This window comes from Cololabis saira, chromosome 16, assembly GCF_033807715.1.
Source record: "Cololabis saira isolate AMF1-May2022 chromosome 16, fColSai1.1, whole genome shotgun sequence".
NCBI lineage: Eukaryota > Metazoa > Chordata > Actinopteri > Beloniformes > Belonidae > Cololabis > Cololabis saira.
In genome coordinates this window covers 37,446,028-37,460,130 of record NC_084602.1, presented here as the reverse complement: position 1 = coordinate 37,460,130, position 14,103 = coordinate 37,446,028, and the positions used below count along the sequence as shown (strand labels likewise).

The 14,103-nt window shown below is 40.1% G+C and overlaps 1 protein-coding gene across 2 annotated transcripts in view; it reads right to left on the bottom strand.

Annotated features, from left to right (window-relative positions):
- Nucleotides 1-14,103, bottom strand: part of frmd6 (FERM domain containing 6) — a 52,429-nt gene that overhangs the window by 23,712 nt on the left and 14,614 nt on the right. For both annotated transcript variants that reach the window (XM_061743875.1, XM_061743876.1), the window contains exons 2-3: nt 1,800-2,077; nt 1,613-1,703 (exon numbers count right to left, since the gene is read on the bottom strand). In XM_061743875.1, the coding sequence (XP_061599859.1) occupies nt 1,613-1,703; nt 1,800-1,898 (190 nt within the window). In that variant the 5' untranslated portion in view covers nt 1,899-2,077. The remainder of the gene's footprint in view (nt 1-1,612; nt 1,704-1,799; nt 2,078-14,103) is intronic.

Genomic DNA, 14,103 nt, shown 5'->3' with positions numbered 1-14,103 from the left:
CAAAACAAACAAACTGAACTAAACTCATGACACCTGCAAGGATCCAGGTTATAAATATTTGCATGAGTTTTATGTTAAAAGCGTTAAATGTACGGGTTCTGGAGGTGGTTAAGACCAGCATTAATGAATGTTTTAGGCGTGTGTTAGCCGGGCCTGGGGCCTGGGGGCCGGCGGGTCTGAGGGCGACCGAGCCAGTGGGCCGGTGGGCCGGTGGGCCGGTGGGCCGGTGGGTGGCCTCTGTTTGCCTCGGAGATTTCACGCTGTTCAGACAAACACTCCAGGAATGTCTCACAATCAGACCCGTTGGCTCCTGCTCAGCTGACCTGCTGGGACGCCGGCGGCTCATCTGGAGGCCAGCTGCCTGTTTCCCGTCACCCCCCCAACAACTACACCCCCCCACGGCCCCCCCAACACCAACACCAGCACCAGCTGTCTACAACTGTCACCCGTCGTCTGCCTAGACACAGTGACTCAACCCACTCGCTCTGTTACGTCACTGAAACAACTCGGGTCGAGGCCCCGGGTCCTCAGACCAGGGCTGGGCGATATATCGAGATTTTAATATATATCGATATATTTTCAAACGCGATATGGTACGAGACAATATCGTTTATATCGATATAGCTTTTTTTTTTTTTTTTATGATTTTGATATAGCTTATTTTGTGAAAAATTGACTTGAATGTTTTATTTGAGATTTGCACAAATGTTTTGTTATTTGCACAACTGTCAACCTCAGTGGAAAAGTCTGCCTGTTACTGTCTACATTGTATTAATTGCACAGTGTATTTTAATTTAATTGTTATGCAGGAAAGGGATATTTGTTTTATTTTATTCAAGAAGCATTTTTATTCTATATATGCAGGCAGTTTATTTTTATTTCATTTGTTTTATACATTTTGATATTGTGCAGACCTCTGTTAATAAAGGAACCTGTGTGACATTTGGCACGAGGCTTTGTATTAAAACTGACTGTTTTTTTAAGGGTTTGCCTCAGAAAAAAATGAAGCTAACAGAGATGCTAACAGAGATGCTATGCTATAATGCTTTGGGGGAAACCCCAATTATGGCACAGAAAAAATATCGATATATATCGAGTATCGCCATTTAGCTAGAAAATATCGAGATATGACTTTTGGTCCATATCGCCCAGCCCTAATGTATACCAACCCACGCTTAGCCGAGCTAGCGACCGCCCCGGGACACCCCCTTCAGGAAGTGACAACACCGCGAAAGCCATAATAACAACACCGTAGGAGTAGAAGAAAACAAACAACAAAGAAGGAACCGGAAGAACCCCAACACGAAAGTGTGTGTGGCGCCACCTAGTGTCGTGGAGTCAAACGCACCTCACTCAATATTCAATTGTCTCCTTGCGCACGTTAACTTGGATTTCTGGGAAACTCCAGTTTAATCCTGAGCTAGATTGTTCCCAATAGCTGGATTTAGATGTAAATGTAACCATACTGACTGATGTGGGGTGTTAAGACCTGGATGCAGGATCAGATGGAGGTTCCTTCAAGAACCGATGCACATAAGGACTACGAATGAGAACGACTTAAGAACTGGTTCTGAGGCGAGTTGGGAGGCAGAAGTGATGAAACTAAACTTACTCTGGATGACGCTGAGTCCAAACAGGTGACAGTCCTTCAGTCTGAGGAGGTCACACACCTGGACCAACAGTTCCTGGGACAAAGTCTTCACCTGCCGACCAGAGTTCAGGAGCCTCGTTAGAGATAGGAACTTTTTAATCAGTTGACTCGTTATGCAGATCTGAAACTACCAAGTAAACAGACTCACATTGACGATGATGTTGAGCGTGTCGTCGTTGGGCAGAAATACACAGACGCAGCGGCGGTCCTGCATGGTTTTGTTGTTGTTGAAGCTCAGTTTGTTCATCTTCGAGTGGCTGGGACGGTACGGGCCTCTCTGCCCGCGACGGGGCTCCGGCGGACGCCCCTCCACCAGGCGGCGGCGGCGGCGGTCCGGTTCAGCTGCAGCCCGGGACAAACACGGCGGCGGGCTGGGAGGGCGGGAAAGAAGGGGCGGGGCCGAGCATGAGGACCCAGCTGACGTCACTGCGGAGAGGAAACAGGAGCTGGAGTTAGAGGCTGGAACTACAACCAGTTTACCATTAGAGGTGGGCAAAGATATCCATATGGCAATAATATTGCAATACTTTGCCGGCCAATTCGATATATCCATATTCCAAATTTGAGTATCAATTTTATTCCCTTAATTATAAATCATGTTGGGCTGCTCGGCGGCGCAGTGGTTTAAGTAAGCGGCTCATATACTGAGGCTACAGTCCTCCTGCAGCGGTCGCAGGTTTGAATCCTGGCCTGCACACCTTTGCTGCATGTCATCCCCATTCTCTCTCTCTACCCCCTTGCTGTCTGCAACTTCAATAAAGGGCCACTAGAGCCCCAAAAAAAAGAATAAATCATGTTTCAGACGGGTTCTAAATTTAGTATGACTTTATTGTAACATGGGCTTAAATAATATTTAGTGTTAATTTCATATTAAGTAAATAATATGAAAAAAATATGCAAATAAGTTGCAACTTTAGCTTGTATAGTTACAATATTATACTATAATGCACTGACTGAAATGTTTATTTTTCATAAAATGAAATTTGTCAGTTTTCATAAAACAGTTTGATTCTGGTTAAGCTGCACTGATGTGTCCGTATTTACGTAGAAGTTGATAATACAAGCACTAAAATGTGTATTTTCTGCATTCATTTAGTTTTTTATATTTTTCTGTTAATTTGCAGACAGAAATTATTTTTATGAAATGGATTCACTGCAGTCAATAATTTCTTCAGTGACAGATATCGTAATGTGTCATGGATGAAATGTCTTGCAACATGTTGATTATCGCAGAATCGCTGTATCGTGATTTCATTATCATTGGCAAAATATGGTGATAGTATCGTATCATGAGATACCTGGTGATACCCAGTCCTTTAAGACGGATACATTTTAAGTTAAACATTTAAATGTTCTTCTCAGTGAATTGAATTATTGGATGTTTTGGAGAAGCCATGGTACTATGTTTACTTAACTGTAGGCTAGACGAGCTACCTCATGTTCAGTCACAAGCTAAGAAATCTGTCAGAGAATGTACCCAGAACAGGCCTCTTGCTGCACTTTATAACTCTCTATTGTTACAGTAATTGTAAAACTGCACTTTAATTACTTCAAAGGCTTGTTAAGTATAAACTGTCAATAAATTGAACATATTTTTCTCAACACATCTTTTATTCATCTTGTCCAGCATTTCCAAACTGTAGACTCTGTCCAATCAGAGACATGTACGTTTTTAGTTTTCGGTTCAATTGATTCAATCCAAGTAAATAGAACATCACATGATGTCACCAAAACCTCTTTGTACCTTTTAAATCCTTCAGAAAATTATGTAAGTGTATCAGATTATATCGAATTGCATCAAACCGTATCGTTGGCCGAATATCGTGATATATATCGTATCGTGAGCTGAATATCGTGATATATATCGTATCGTGAGCTGAATATCGTGTATCATATCGTGAGATCAGTGTTTCGCTACAGCCCTATTTTCCATGATAGATTATTTGGTAGATGAAAGAAAACAAAGCAGAGTTCCTGTTTATATCTGTGAATACTGAACATCAACAACTCCAGAACACGTTAACCCGTGTTTGGAGGTTCATATCCGACTTATAAAAGGCAAGAAAATCCACCTTTGAACCCTGACTTGGATGGATTTATCAAATACTGCAACCGTCCCTGTCCTGTAGCCACATGTAGCTCCCAGTTATCAGGGCAGAGGTCACCGGAGCCATTGAGGCCATTTTTAATCATAAAAAACCCAAACACACATGGGAGAAAAAGTCCAAATTTGATCCTAAAACACCTTTTCCATCTAAACAAAACCACAGTTCCAGCATGAATAAAGAACCTCGGCGATGACTAACAGGAATCTGGTTCCGGTGCTGGTTTGGGCCTCGAGGAAGTTCAGCGCCAGGAAAACCAGGCCGGACCTAAACTTTACTCGACAAGACCCAGAAGCAGAACCAGACGAACCTTATCAGCCGAAACGCTGCGATTGCTATCGTTAAAATCACGCCGGCGTCCCGGGAAGGAATCCAAGAACACGCAGTTAAGAAACAGCGGAGATCAAACTTTGACTTTTCTTCCTGGCGTCATGGCAACGTATTTCAGCCAAACTAGTAACGGAAACTGTTGAACATTGAGGTTGAATGTTTGCACTTAATCATCGACACCAGACGGGACGGATCCAGAACAAGGTGGAGAACAATCAGCATTTTATAAAGGTTTATTCACGGAGGATTAAACTTGGTTCTGGAGCTGCTAAACCCACATAGTTAATGAAACAGGAATGGAGATCGGACCCGCCTTAAAGAGCCCGACTGTGGGAGCCTCAAATGACTCAATTGTGGCTTTAACAAGGCTGCAGCTGTGAAAACAAGCCTGAAATTAACTGACCACGCTGACATCAACGGATCAGCTGCAGTTCTGCTGCCGGGCCCGGGGGAACCGGAGTTCTGCTGTTAGACCAGAGGAACCGGGCCCTGTTAGACCTGGAGGAACCGGACCCTGTTAGACCCGGAGGAACCGGACCCTGTTAGACCCGGAGGAACTGGACCCTGTTAGACCCGGAGGAACTGGACCCTGTTAGACCCGGAGGAACCTCTGCTGCTCGGGGACATCTCAATAACGTAAGGCCACGTTTCCACTTAGCCGGGTATTTACAAAAACGGATATTTCCTCCTCTACGTTTTGAAAAATACCATCATTTACACGAACCTGCATAAATAGCTGTTAAGGTGCTATGAGCATCCAGACCTACAGGGGGCAGTGTAACGAGAAGATAAAGTCATGCTAGCCAATCAGAATCCTGGAAAAAAACATCAACAAATGACACGAGTAACTTCCAGTTACTTCCAAGATGAACGAGAGTCTTTCGTTTGGAGTGACAGAGGAGTGGAGTTACTTTTAAGTGTGACTTTAGAATATAAAACATATATGTACATGTACCTATGGACATGTGTATGTGTGTATGTATATATGAGTAAGTGTGTGTGTATGTATACACATATATATGCATACACAGTATGCGTGTATGTATGTATGTATGAATGTACTGTATATGTGTAGGTATGTGTATGTACTATTGTATTATTGATTATACAAATACTGTATGACACTGTACTAGTTTATAAAACTAACATTTTTTTGTGAAAAGGGTAGGCGTCATAAGCTTAGGCTTCTGTCTACGCCTTTTGGTCCTTGGTGATTAACTAGAATTGTATAAAGATTGTATATATCAATGTATATGTATATATATATATATATATATATATATATATATATATATATATATATATATATATTTGTGTGTATACACCAAAAATTGTTGTTTTTTTTTGTTTGGCACAGACGAATTGCACCTGTACTGGGAATTGAAAAGGACCAATAAAATAAACTAAACAGGTAAAATACAACAAAATATTGACAGTGGCCAAACAAATTGTAAACATAGGTCGCACACATGATGCTGGTGAAGATTCATTCTGTCGTATAATGTGACGTTCTGAAGCCTAAATGTCTGTTTCCCTCCGTTTACAAGCAAACGTGAAGACGGAGTTTTTGCAAATCTCCACTTTGGCCGGAGTTTTCAGAAATGATGGTTTTTGGAGACTTTGAGCTTCATTTTCGTGTAAACGAACGACCAAAACGCATGAAAACACCACCGTTTTTGCTACGTGTAAACGGGGCCTCTAATGTCCTGCGCTGCACTTAGGTCCAGCCAGCAGGCCCGTCTCTACAGGCATCAGTGTGACCCAACAAAACCCGAGCAGCAACGGCAGCAGAACCGCTGGACCCGTGTGGCTGTGCTTGAGTAACGGTCCTGCTGCTGCTGCACACTCGCTGATGGACGGTTCTCATTAACCCGGGTCGTTAGCAGCACCGCAGTCAGCAGTCTGCTGATGACCCATGATCCTCTGCTGCACACGTCTGCACCAACGGACCTGCAGGCTAACACAGGAAACCCACGAACACGCCAGCCGACTGCCTCGTGCTCTAGTGCCGGTCCGGGCGGTCCAGTGGCCGGTTGTACATCGGTCTGAGCCGTCTTACGGCAGTGAGGGTGATTAGAAGTGAAACCGTTATAATCGGATCACTTCCCTCCTCCACTCACTCATCCAGAGAGCAGACGTGATGTGAGGGACCCAGAGATGTTCCCAGACATTAAAAATAAATGAATAAATCAACATTAGGTCCATAAGGAAGAGGATTAAGGCCACTGAAGGAAAATACATTAAATTCAGAGAAAAAAAATCTGAATTTTGACTTTAATCTCAGAATTCTGACTTTAATCTCAGAATTGACCCTTTATCAGCCTTCTGATTGGTCCCTGACTGACCAGTCAGAAAAATCATCCTCTGTTGCTACATCCGGTTAATCCGGTTGGAAAAAACAGCCGTCTCTCTCGTTCACATCAATGGAAAAAGTTTTTACTTGCTTTGTATCAAAATTTGAATCACTGGATTATTTTTTTGTAGTGTAGTGTACTTTGTATCCCCAAACTGGCAGAAATCTGATCCGTACTTCCAAAACAAAGTCGGCTCGGCAGCAGCTACAAGTCATAGCTACAACCGTGGAAGCATTTTATTTATTTATTTATCTTAAAAAGGTTAAGCGGTGTGTTTGGGGCACTTTTTCAGAAGCCTTAAACAAAAAAAATTTTGGGAAGATTTTTTTTATCTGTCAGAATTCCGACTTTAATCTCAGAGTCGACTATTAATATTATAATATTCGTATATAATAATATTATATAATGTCATCTTGTTTCGGACAGGATAAACGGGAAATAGCGGAGCGGTGCTGCTACTGCTGCTGTTACCATGGTAACAGCTGCTACCGCTGCTGTTACCATGGTAACAGCTGCTACTGCTGCTGTGACACGTCACTTCCTCCCAACAGCAGGAAGTGCCATGTGGCTCTTAATAGTACGTCCGAATTAATGCATACTACTGATATTTACTCAAAAGTGTGCCAAACTTAAGTATACTTTTTATACTGTTTAGTACGGCATTTTGGATGCACCGTGTGGCTTTTTTCTCAGAATTAAATAGTTTTTTAATCCTGTTCCGTAGGACTACAAAACCGCACTGACAGAGGATACAGATATGATCCCCAGCCTGGACGAAAAGTCACTTCTAGACAAGGCCTAAATAAAAGTTTAGTGCTGGTTAAAATATGTAGAGAAACAGGTCTTCAGAGACGGGACATCAATCAGTCGCCTAGGAACGTCTTGGTATCCTCCCGGAGGAGCTGGGGGACGTTTAGGCCCGGGTTGACAGATGCCGAGCTCATCAGGGGGTCACATCCACAGACGGTCGGGATTCGGCCCCTTGATCGCTATGCAACGTGAAAGACTCGTCAATGAGCCCAACATCTGGAGCCGTCCGGTCCGGGAGGTATCACTTCCTTCCTCACTTCCACCCGCCGGCAGAGCAACTGCAGCCCGACCGTGAGCCGTTCGTACAACCAAAATCAGAACGCAGGCTTTGTCAGGGGTAATTTTATCAGATGAAAGTTTGCAAATGTAAAACCGCTGCCTGCTGGTTACCTCATACTCTCTAAGAGAAATAATCCAGTCCCCATGTTTCACTCGCTGTGCTTTACGATAGCAGGAAAGACAAACGTGTAAATAACACAGCCTTTTATCAAAGCACAGTTTAAACAGAACAGAACACAAGAAGAATAATAATAAACATTCATAGATACTCTATCACAACTGATTAAAACAAAGTAAACACCAAGTGTTCTCACACATGTAACGTACGGTGCTGTCCGGATCTAAAATCATCATTGCTATCTTGTTCTTTGGCGAGGAGGGATTTGTTTCATCGGTAAATTTCAAACAAAATGAACCTATTTTCCTTCCCATGTGTCTATAATCTGGACGGTTAAAGTTGCACTGTCTCTTTTAAAACCTAAAACTTCTTTTTCCAACGATGGGTCTGACAAAGCAGGAGCAGAGGGAACTATTGAGGGTGTGAAGAGTGAAACACTCAGGACTTGAGTACTTGCAGTTTACTTGAGACGACAGAATTATCAGTGCGAACACGTTTAAGCACTTACAATAGGAAGTGTGAGATTTGGACGAAGTCTTTGGCTTCAAAGTGGACATCAGATGATCTTTTCAGGTCTGATCTAGAGACTCCAGCACCAGCTTCACACAACAGGAGGAAATATCACAAATAATGGTGCTTTATTGAAAACATAAAAGTGATTTTAGCTGTTGGTGAAGGGTGGGGGGGTCTCCCGTGAACGAATATCTAATTCCTGATGCCATCAGCTCAGAAACTCAGTAAATCAAGCTACGTTTCTACCAAAATAACGGGAAAAACAGGAAAAAGGAATAAAAACAAAACAGTTTGTAGGCTCAGCCCGATGTTCATCCGTCCTGGTTGTGAAATAGAGCTGCAGTGACTCGTCGACGTAATCGATTACGTAAAAACGTCCACTTGCATGGAGAGCGTTGATGCGTTTTGCACGCCGCATGTGCACGACACCCTGCTACAGCGAGTACGAGGAGCAAACAACAATATAATAGAACTTTTACCTCTTAAAACCTGGATCGAGCATCAAGTTTGGGACTTTTTCAGGGAGAAAACCAACAATATGTTTCTTTGGATGCTCTCTAATATCTAAATAACGTAGCAGAACATCAAGACCGCCGTGTGTTTCAGCAGAAAACATTCTGTGGTTCTGTGGCAGCGACATAACAACAATATAAGCATTTACCTCATAATTATGTGACTGTAAACGCGTTAAAAGTAGTTTGTTATTTTATAGTTTCACCTGGAAGCAGGGGCTCGATCATTTTCTGGTGTAAAAGACAAATCGATAAGCAATATTGATATTTTATTATATTTTCACTTATACCACTACAGTCACTCTGTTGTAGATTTTTTTGACATTCGTATATTTATATATTTTTTTGTACATAAGGAGACATGCCCTGTTCATTTTTATTCTATTTTATTTTCAACGTCTTGCTGCTCAGTTGTCCTGCAATTGCCCCTCGGGGATGAATAAAGTTTTCTGAATCTGAATCTGAATTTTATTGTTTATGTTGTCTGTCAATATATATTGAGCAAATATACATCCGACTTTGTGCTGTCAGCTGGTAAAAGATCATTTAGGCTTAAAAAACGAACATATTCAACGTGAATTGTGCAGTGATTAACGCTGGTGATGGAAAACCAGCCAGTCAATTACGGACTTTTACACAAAGTGACGTCTTAAATTGTGTTTGCACTTTTTGGGCTTTGAATAAGTTTAAGGTTGTTCTGAATAAACCAAATGATGCTCTACAACACTTTTGCTTTGGTTTATGTATGAAATGTATTTTATTTTTTCAGATTTAAAAGTAAAAAGTTGTGAGAATGGTACAATGTATTATTTGTTGGCATTTAACACAAAGAAGTTTGAAAAAGTGGGAAAGACAATCATCATAAGATTAATTAAAAAAAATAATCATTAGATTAATTGACAAAAAAATTATGGAGAAAAGCCTTATTTTGAAATGACACGTGTCTGATGCAGAGACGATACGTCCTCCTACACGCCCACACGTCTTACGTTATGTTATGCAGATAATGATTCCCTACTCGCCTTCAGGCCCGGGGCGTTAAACAACACGCCTCACGTTTATATGGCCCAACACATGTTAAACAGGCGATAATAGCAGGATATCATCTAAAAACGCCTTCTATTATGAAGCTCACGAGGCTAAAGAGGCTAAAAACAAAGGCAGGAGCCGCATCGTTGATCCGGTTCATCTATTCAGACTGATCCCAGTTAGACCAGTTAGACCACCAGGTCAGACCTTTGAGGAAATCAGAACCTGGAATTGGGGCTGGGCGATATATCGAGATTTTAATATATATCGATATATTTTCAAACGCGATATGGTACGAGAAAATATCGTTTATATCGATTTAAAAAAAAATTTAATTTTTTTTTTTTTTTTTTAATGATTTTGATATAGCTTATTTTATGACAAATTGACTTGAATGTTTTATTTGAGATTTGCGCAAATGTTTTGTTATTTGCACAACTGTCAACCTCAGTGGAAAAGTCTGCCTGTTACTGTCTACATTGTATTAATTGCACAGTGTATTTTAATTTAATTGTTATGCAGGAAAGGGATATTTGTTTTATTTTATTCTATACATGCAGGCAGTTTATTTTTATTTCATTTGTTTTATACATTTTGATATTGTGCAGACCTTTGGCACGAGGCTTTGTATTAAAACTGACAGTTTTTTTAAGGTTTTGCCTCAGAAAAAGATGAAGCTAACAGAGATGCTAACAGAGATGCTAACAGAGATGCTATGCTATAATCTTTTGGGGGAAACCCCAATAATGGCACAGAAAAATTATCGATATATATCGAGTATCGCCATTCAGCTAGAAAATATTGAGATATGACTTTTGGTCCATATTGCCCAGCCCTACCTGGAATTGGCACAGAAGATTGAAAATCTGTAGTTTAACAGTAAAACGTATTGATCCAAGCTCCCGTTAGCGATCCTGCAGCCTGGTTTGGTGGTTTTAAACATTCTTGGCTGCTTTTGTACGTCATCGCTTAAACCCGCCCCCCCACCCCTACAACATGTTTAATACGTAACACTGTAGCCTCGATAAACATCTAGTTAACGATAAACGATCCGCTGACATCGATACGAGATGAAACTATCAATCAGACGTGTGCACATGAATTACTAATGAATACATGCTAATAAGAGGCTTTTTGTGGTCTGTTTTCCTTTTATTTCTTCCTTTTACTCTCTAGTTACTGTCTTTAACTGTCTAGATCAGGAGTCGCCAACCCGCGGCTCTAGAGCTAGTGGCTCCGGGAGCTTTAAAAAAAATGTATGACCTTTTTTCTTCTTCTTTTTTTAATCTTTTTTTCTTTTTTTTCTTCTTTTTTCCTTTTTTCTCTTTTTCTTACTTTTTCCTTTCCTTTTTAATCTCGATATTTCGACTTTTGTCTCAAAATTTCGACTTTTTTCTCGACATTTCGACTTTTTTTTCTCGACATTTCGACTTTTTTCTCGAAGTGCATAATGAAAAAAACTGTTTTAACAGTTTTAACTAATATAGATAGATGCAACATGTGTTGCCTTCATTCTAAGGCTTATAAGACTTTTCATTTTTTGCGGCTCCAGACATATTTGTTTTTTGTGTTTTTGGTCCAATATGGCTCTAAAACATTTTGGGTTACCGACCCCTGATCTAGATTAACCAAGGAATAAAAATGTGAAATGAGAATTTAGTTATTTACTGCAATCTGATGTGAATTTAAGGGATTACTTTTAGATTAACATACAATAATGTCTCATATTGATTTCCTGAATCCATTCGGTTTAAATCTTATCGTGGAAGAGTTTGTGATATTGTCATCCAGTTAATTGGGATTAAATATCTGTCCGATAATGACAAGTTTAATAATACAGGACTGTCTCAGAAAATTAGAATATTGTGATTTTCTGTAATGCAATTACAAAAACTAAAATGTCATACATTCTGGATTCATTACAAATCAACTGAATTATTGTAAGCCTTTTATTATTTTAATATTGCTGATCATGGCTTACAGCTTAAGAAAACTCAAATATCCTATCTCAAAAAATTAGAATATTCTGGGAATCTTAATCTTAAACTGTAAACCATAATCAGCAATATTAAAATAATAAAAGACTTGCAATATTTCAGTTGGTTTGTAATGAATCCAGAATGTATGACATTTTTGTTTTTTTAATTGCATTACAGAAATTAAAGAACTTTATCACAATATTCTAATTTTCTCCTGAGGACAACAGCCTGGAGACTGAGGCCCGTCTCGTTGGACCTGCTGTGAGAAATCTCGTAACCGGCTTTTTTCTTACGACCACAAACATTTGGAAACAAATTGAAAAGGTATTTGTGGAGCTGGTGATCTCAGAACATGGAAACCTTCACGCCTTCGTCCCCCCCCCACAGAAACGCCCTGGCAGCGCCGCATTTACACGATCCCTGGATGGTAAAAGTGGACTCTTGCGTAATTCAGGGATGACTGAACGGACCGTCGCAGGTTTGAAGGTCTTATGTGTCATGTCTAGTCTGTAAATGAGGCGTCACTGCAGAGGAGGGACGTCACCCGTGAAATAGGAAGGTGGTTTCTCTTAAACACTATTTGAGAGTGCAGGATGATGAAACGGTGCAACGCTGAGGTCCGTCTGCAGCAACACCAGCACAAAAACCAGAAGCCTCTTTAAAAAACTAAATTCAGAACATAATTGATGGAACGTTGTGTTTCTGTAAAAGGTGTCAGTTTATGGAACAATCTGGATACAGAAGCCAAAGAATGCAAATCAAACATTACATTTAAAAGAATAATAAAAGCTAGTTTGATGAAGAAATATCATGATAATTGTTAAGTTAAGGTGGGTTTTCTTTTTTCTCTCTCTCTTTTTAGCACCATTGTCATATTTTTTTCTTTGAATCAAAAAAGAGTGCGACTATATATACGACAGCTATTTTGTGTTATTTTATAACTTTTTTGTCGTTTTGGTTTTGTTTTTTGTTAGTTTTTTTAAATGACGTTTATTGGAAAGTGTTTTTTTTAAATTGCATAATTAGTTTTTTTTATTATTACATTAATTGAAATTTGATTTCTTAGGAAAAAGGGAAAGATGAAATAAGCTTATCCCTCTTTCTGTTCCCTTTCATTCAAGGAAAGAGATTTGTTGTAATTATATTGAACTGTTTTTTGTTGTTTTCTTTTAATTTCTTTTAATCAATAATCATGTGTACCTCATACTGCTGCACCTATCACTTTTTAAAAATTGTATATGGGTCAATGACGTGACGCCTATATTTTCTGAAAAACAGATGTTTTTTCAATTCAAAAAAGGTTTAAATGGATAAGAAAATACAATATATATGACCGACCTGTCCCACATATGGACTCATTTGAATTTTACAAAAAATACTAGTTATTTGGGATTTTGTTGTTGTTTTAAGCACCAGGACTCTTGTTTTGAAATCTTGTTTTGGAATCACTCTAAATGTTTCTAAATCAATCTTCTTCTATCTGGCATGATTTCTGAAGTGTCTTGTAGTGTGTAAGATTGCAAAACATTTGTATTTGTATTTCCATCATAATATACGAACAAAGTTTGACTGATTATGTCCATTTTATGAAATATCATGTGGCGAGACCATTAAAAACACAACCATTTTTGTATAATACTGAAAACTTTGTTAAGGAAATTAATTTATTTTAATATGAATCATGGTTGCACCACATGACCTTTTTTTTTTTTTTTTTTTTTTTTTTTTTAAGGTTTTTTTGGGCTCTAGTGGCCCTTTATTGGAGATGCAGATTGGAAAGGGGTAGAGAAAGAACAGGGAAGACACGCAGCAAAGGTGCGCGGGCTGGATTCGAACCCACGACCGCTGCAGGAGGAGGACTGTAGCCTCAGTATATGGCCCGCTGCTTAACCCACTGCGCCACCGAGCGGGCCGGACACATGACCTTTTTTAAGGCTAGTGCCACTTTATCTTGACCAAAAACTCAAAAAATTGACCTGTTGAAAATCCTTATTCGTCATTGACCCATATATGTTAATAAGAGCCTATTGCCTATTTACTGTACAGTGAGCGAAAATAACTGAGTCAAATTTCATGTCTTGTCTGACCTGACTTAGCCAAATAAACGTGATTCTGATTCTCATTCTCATTATGATTTTGATTAATGAATGAAATAAAGAATAATAAATGTCTAAATGTCAAAGAGCAGCGGGCCCGGCTTCCTCCGGCCTTTCAGCCCGGATTCTGTCAACGTGGCAGACTGGAGTGGAGCGTGACAGCAGAGACAGGGATGCTCAGACCTCTGTCACCGCTGCACCTCTCCTCCCTCGTTCCCTCGTTCCCTCCCTCCGCCGACACCAGAGAGGTTTAGATAAGGTTCAGAGAAACTTCCTCCGCTCCCGACGGAGGCTGTCGCCACGCCGGCTTAGCCTCAGGTACAGCGG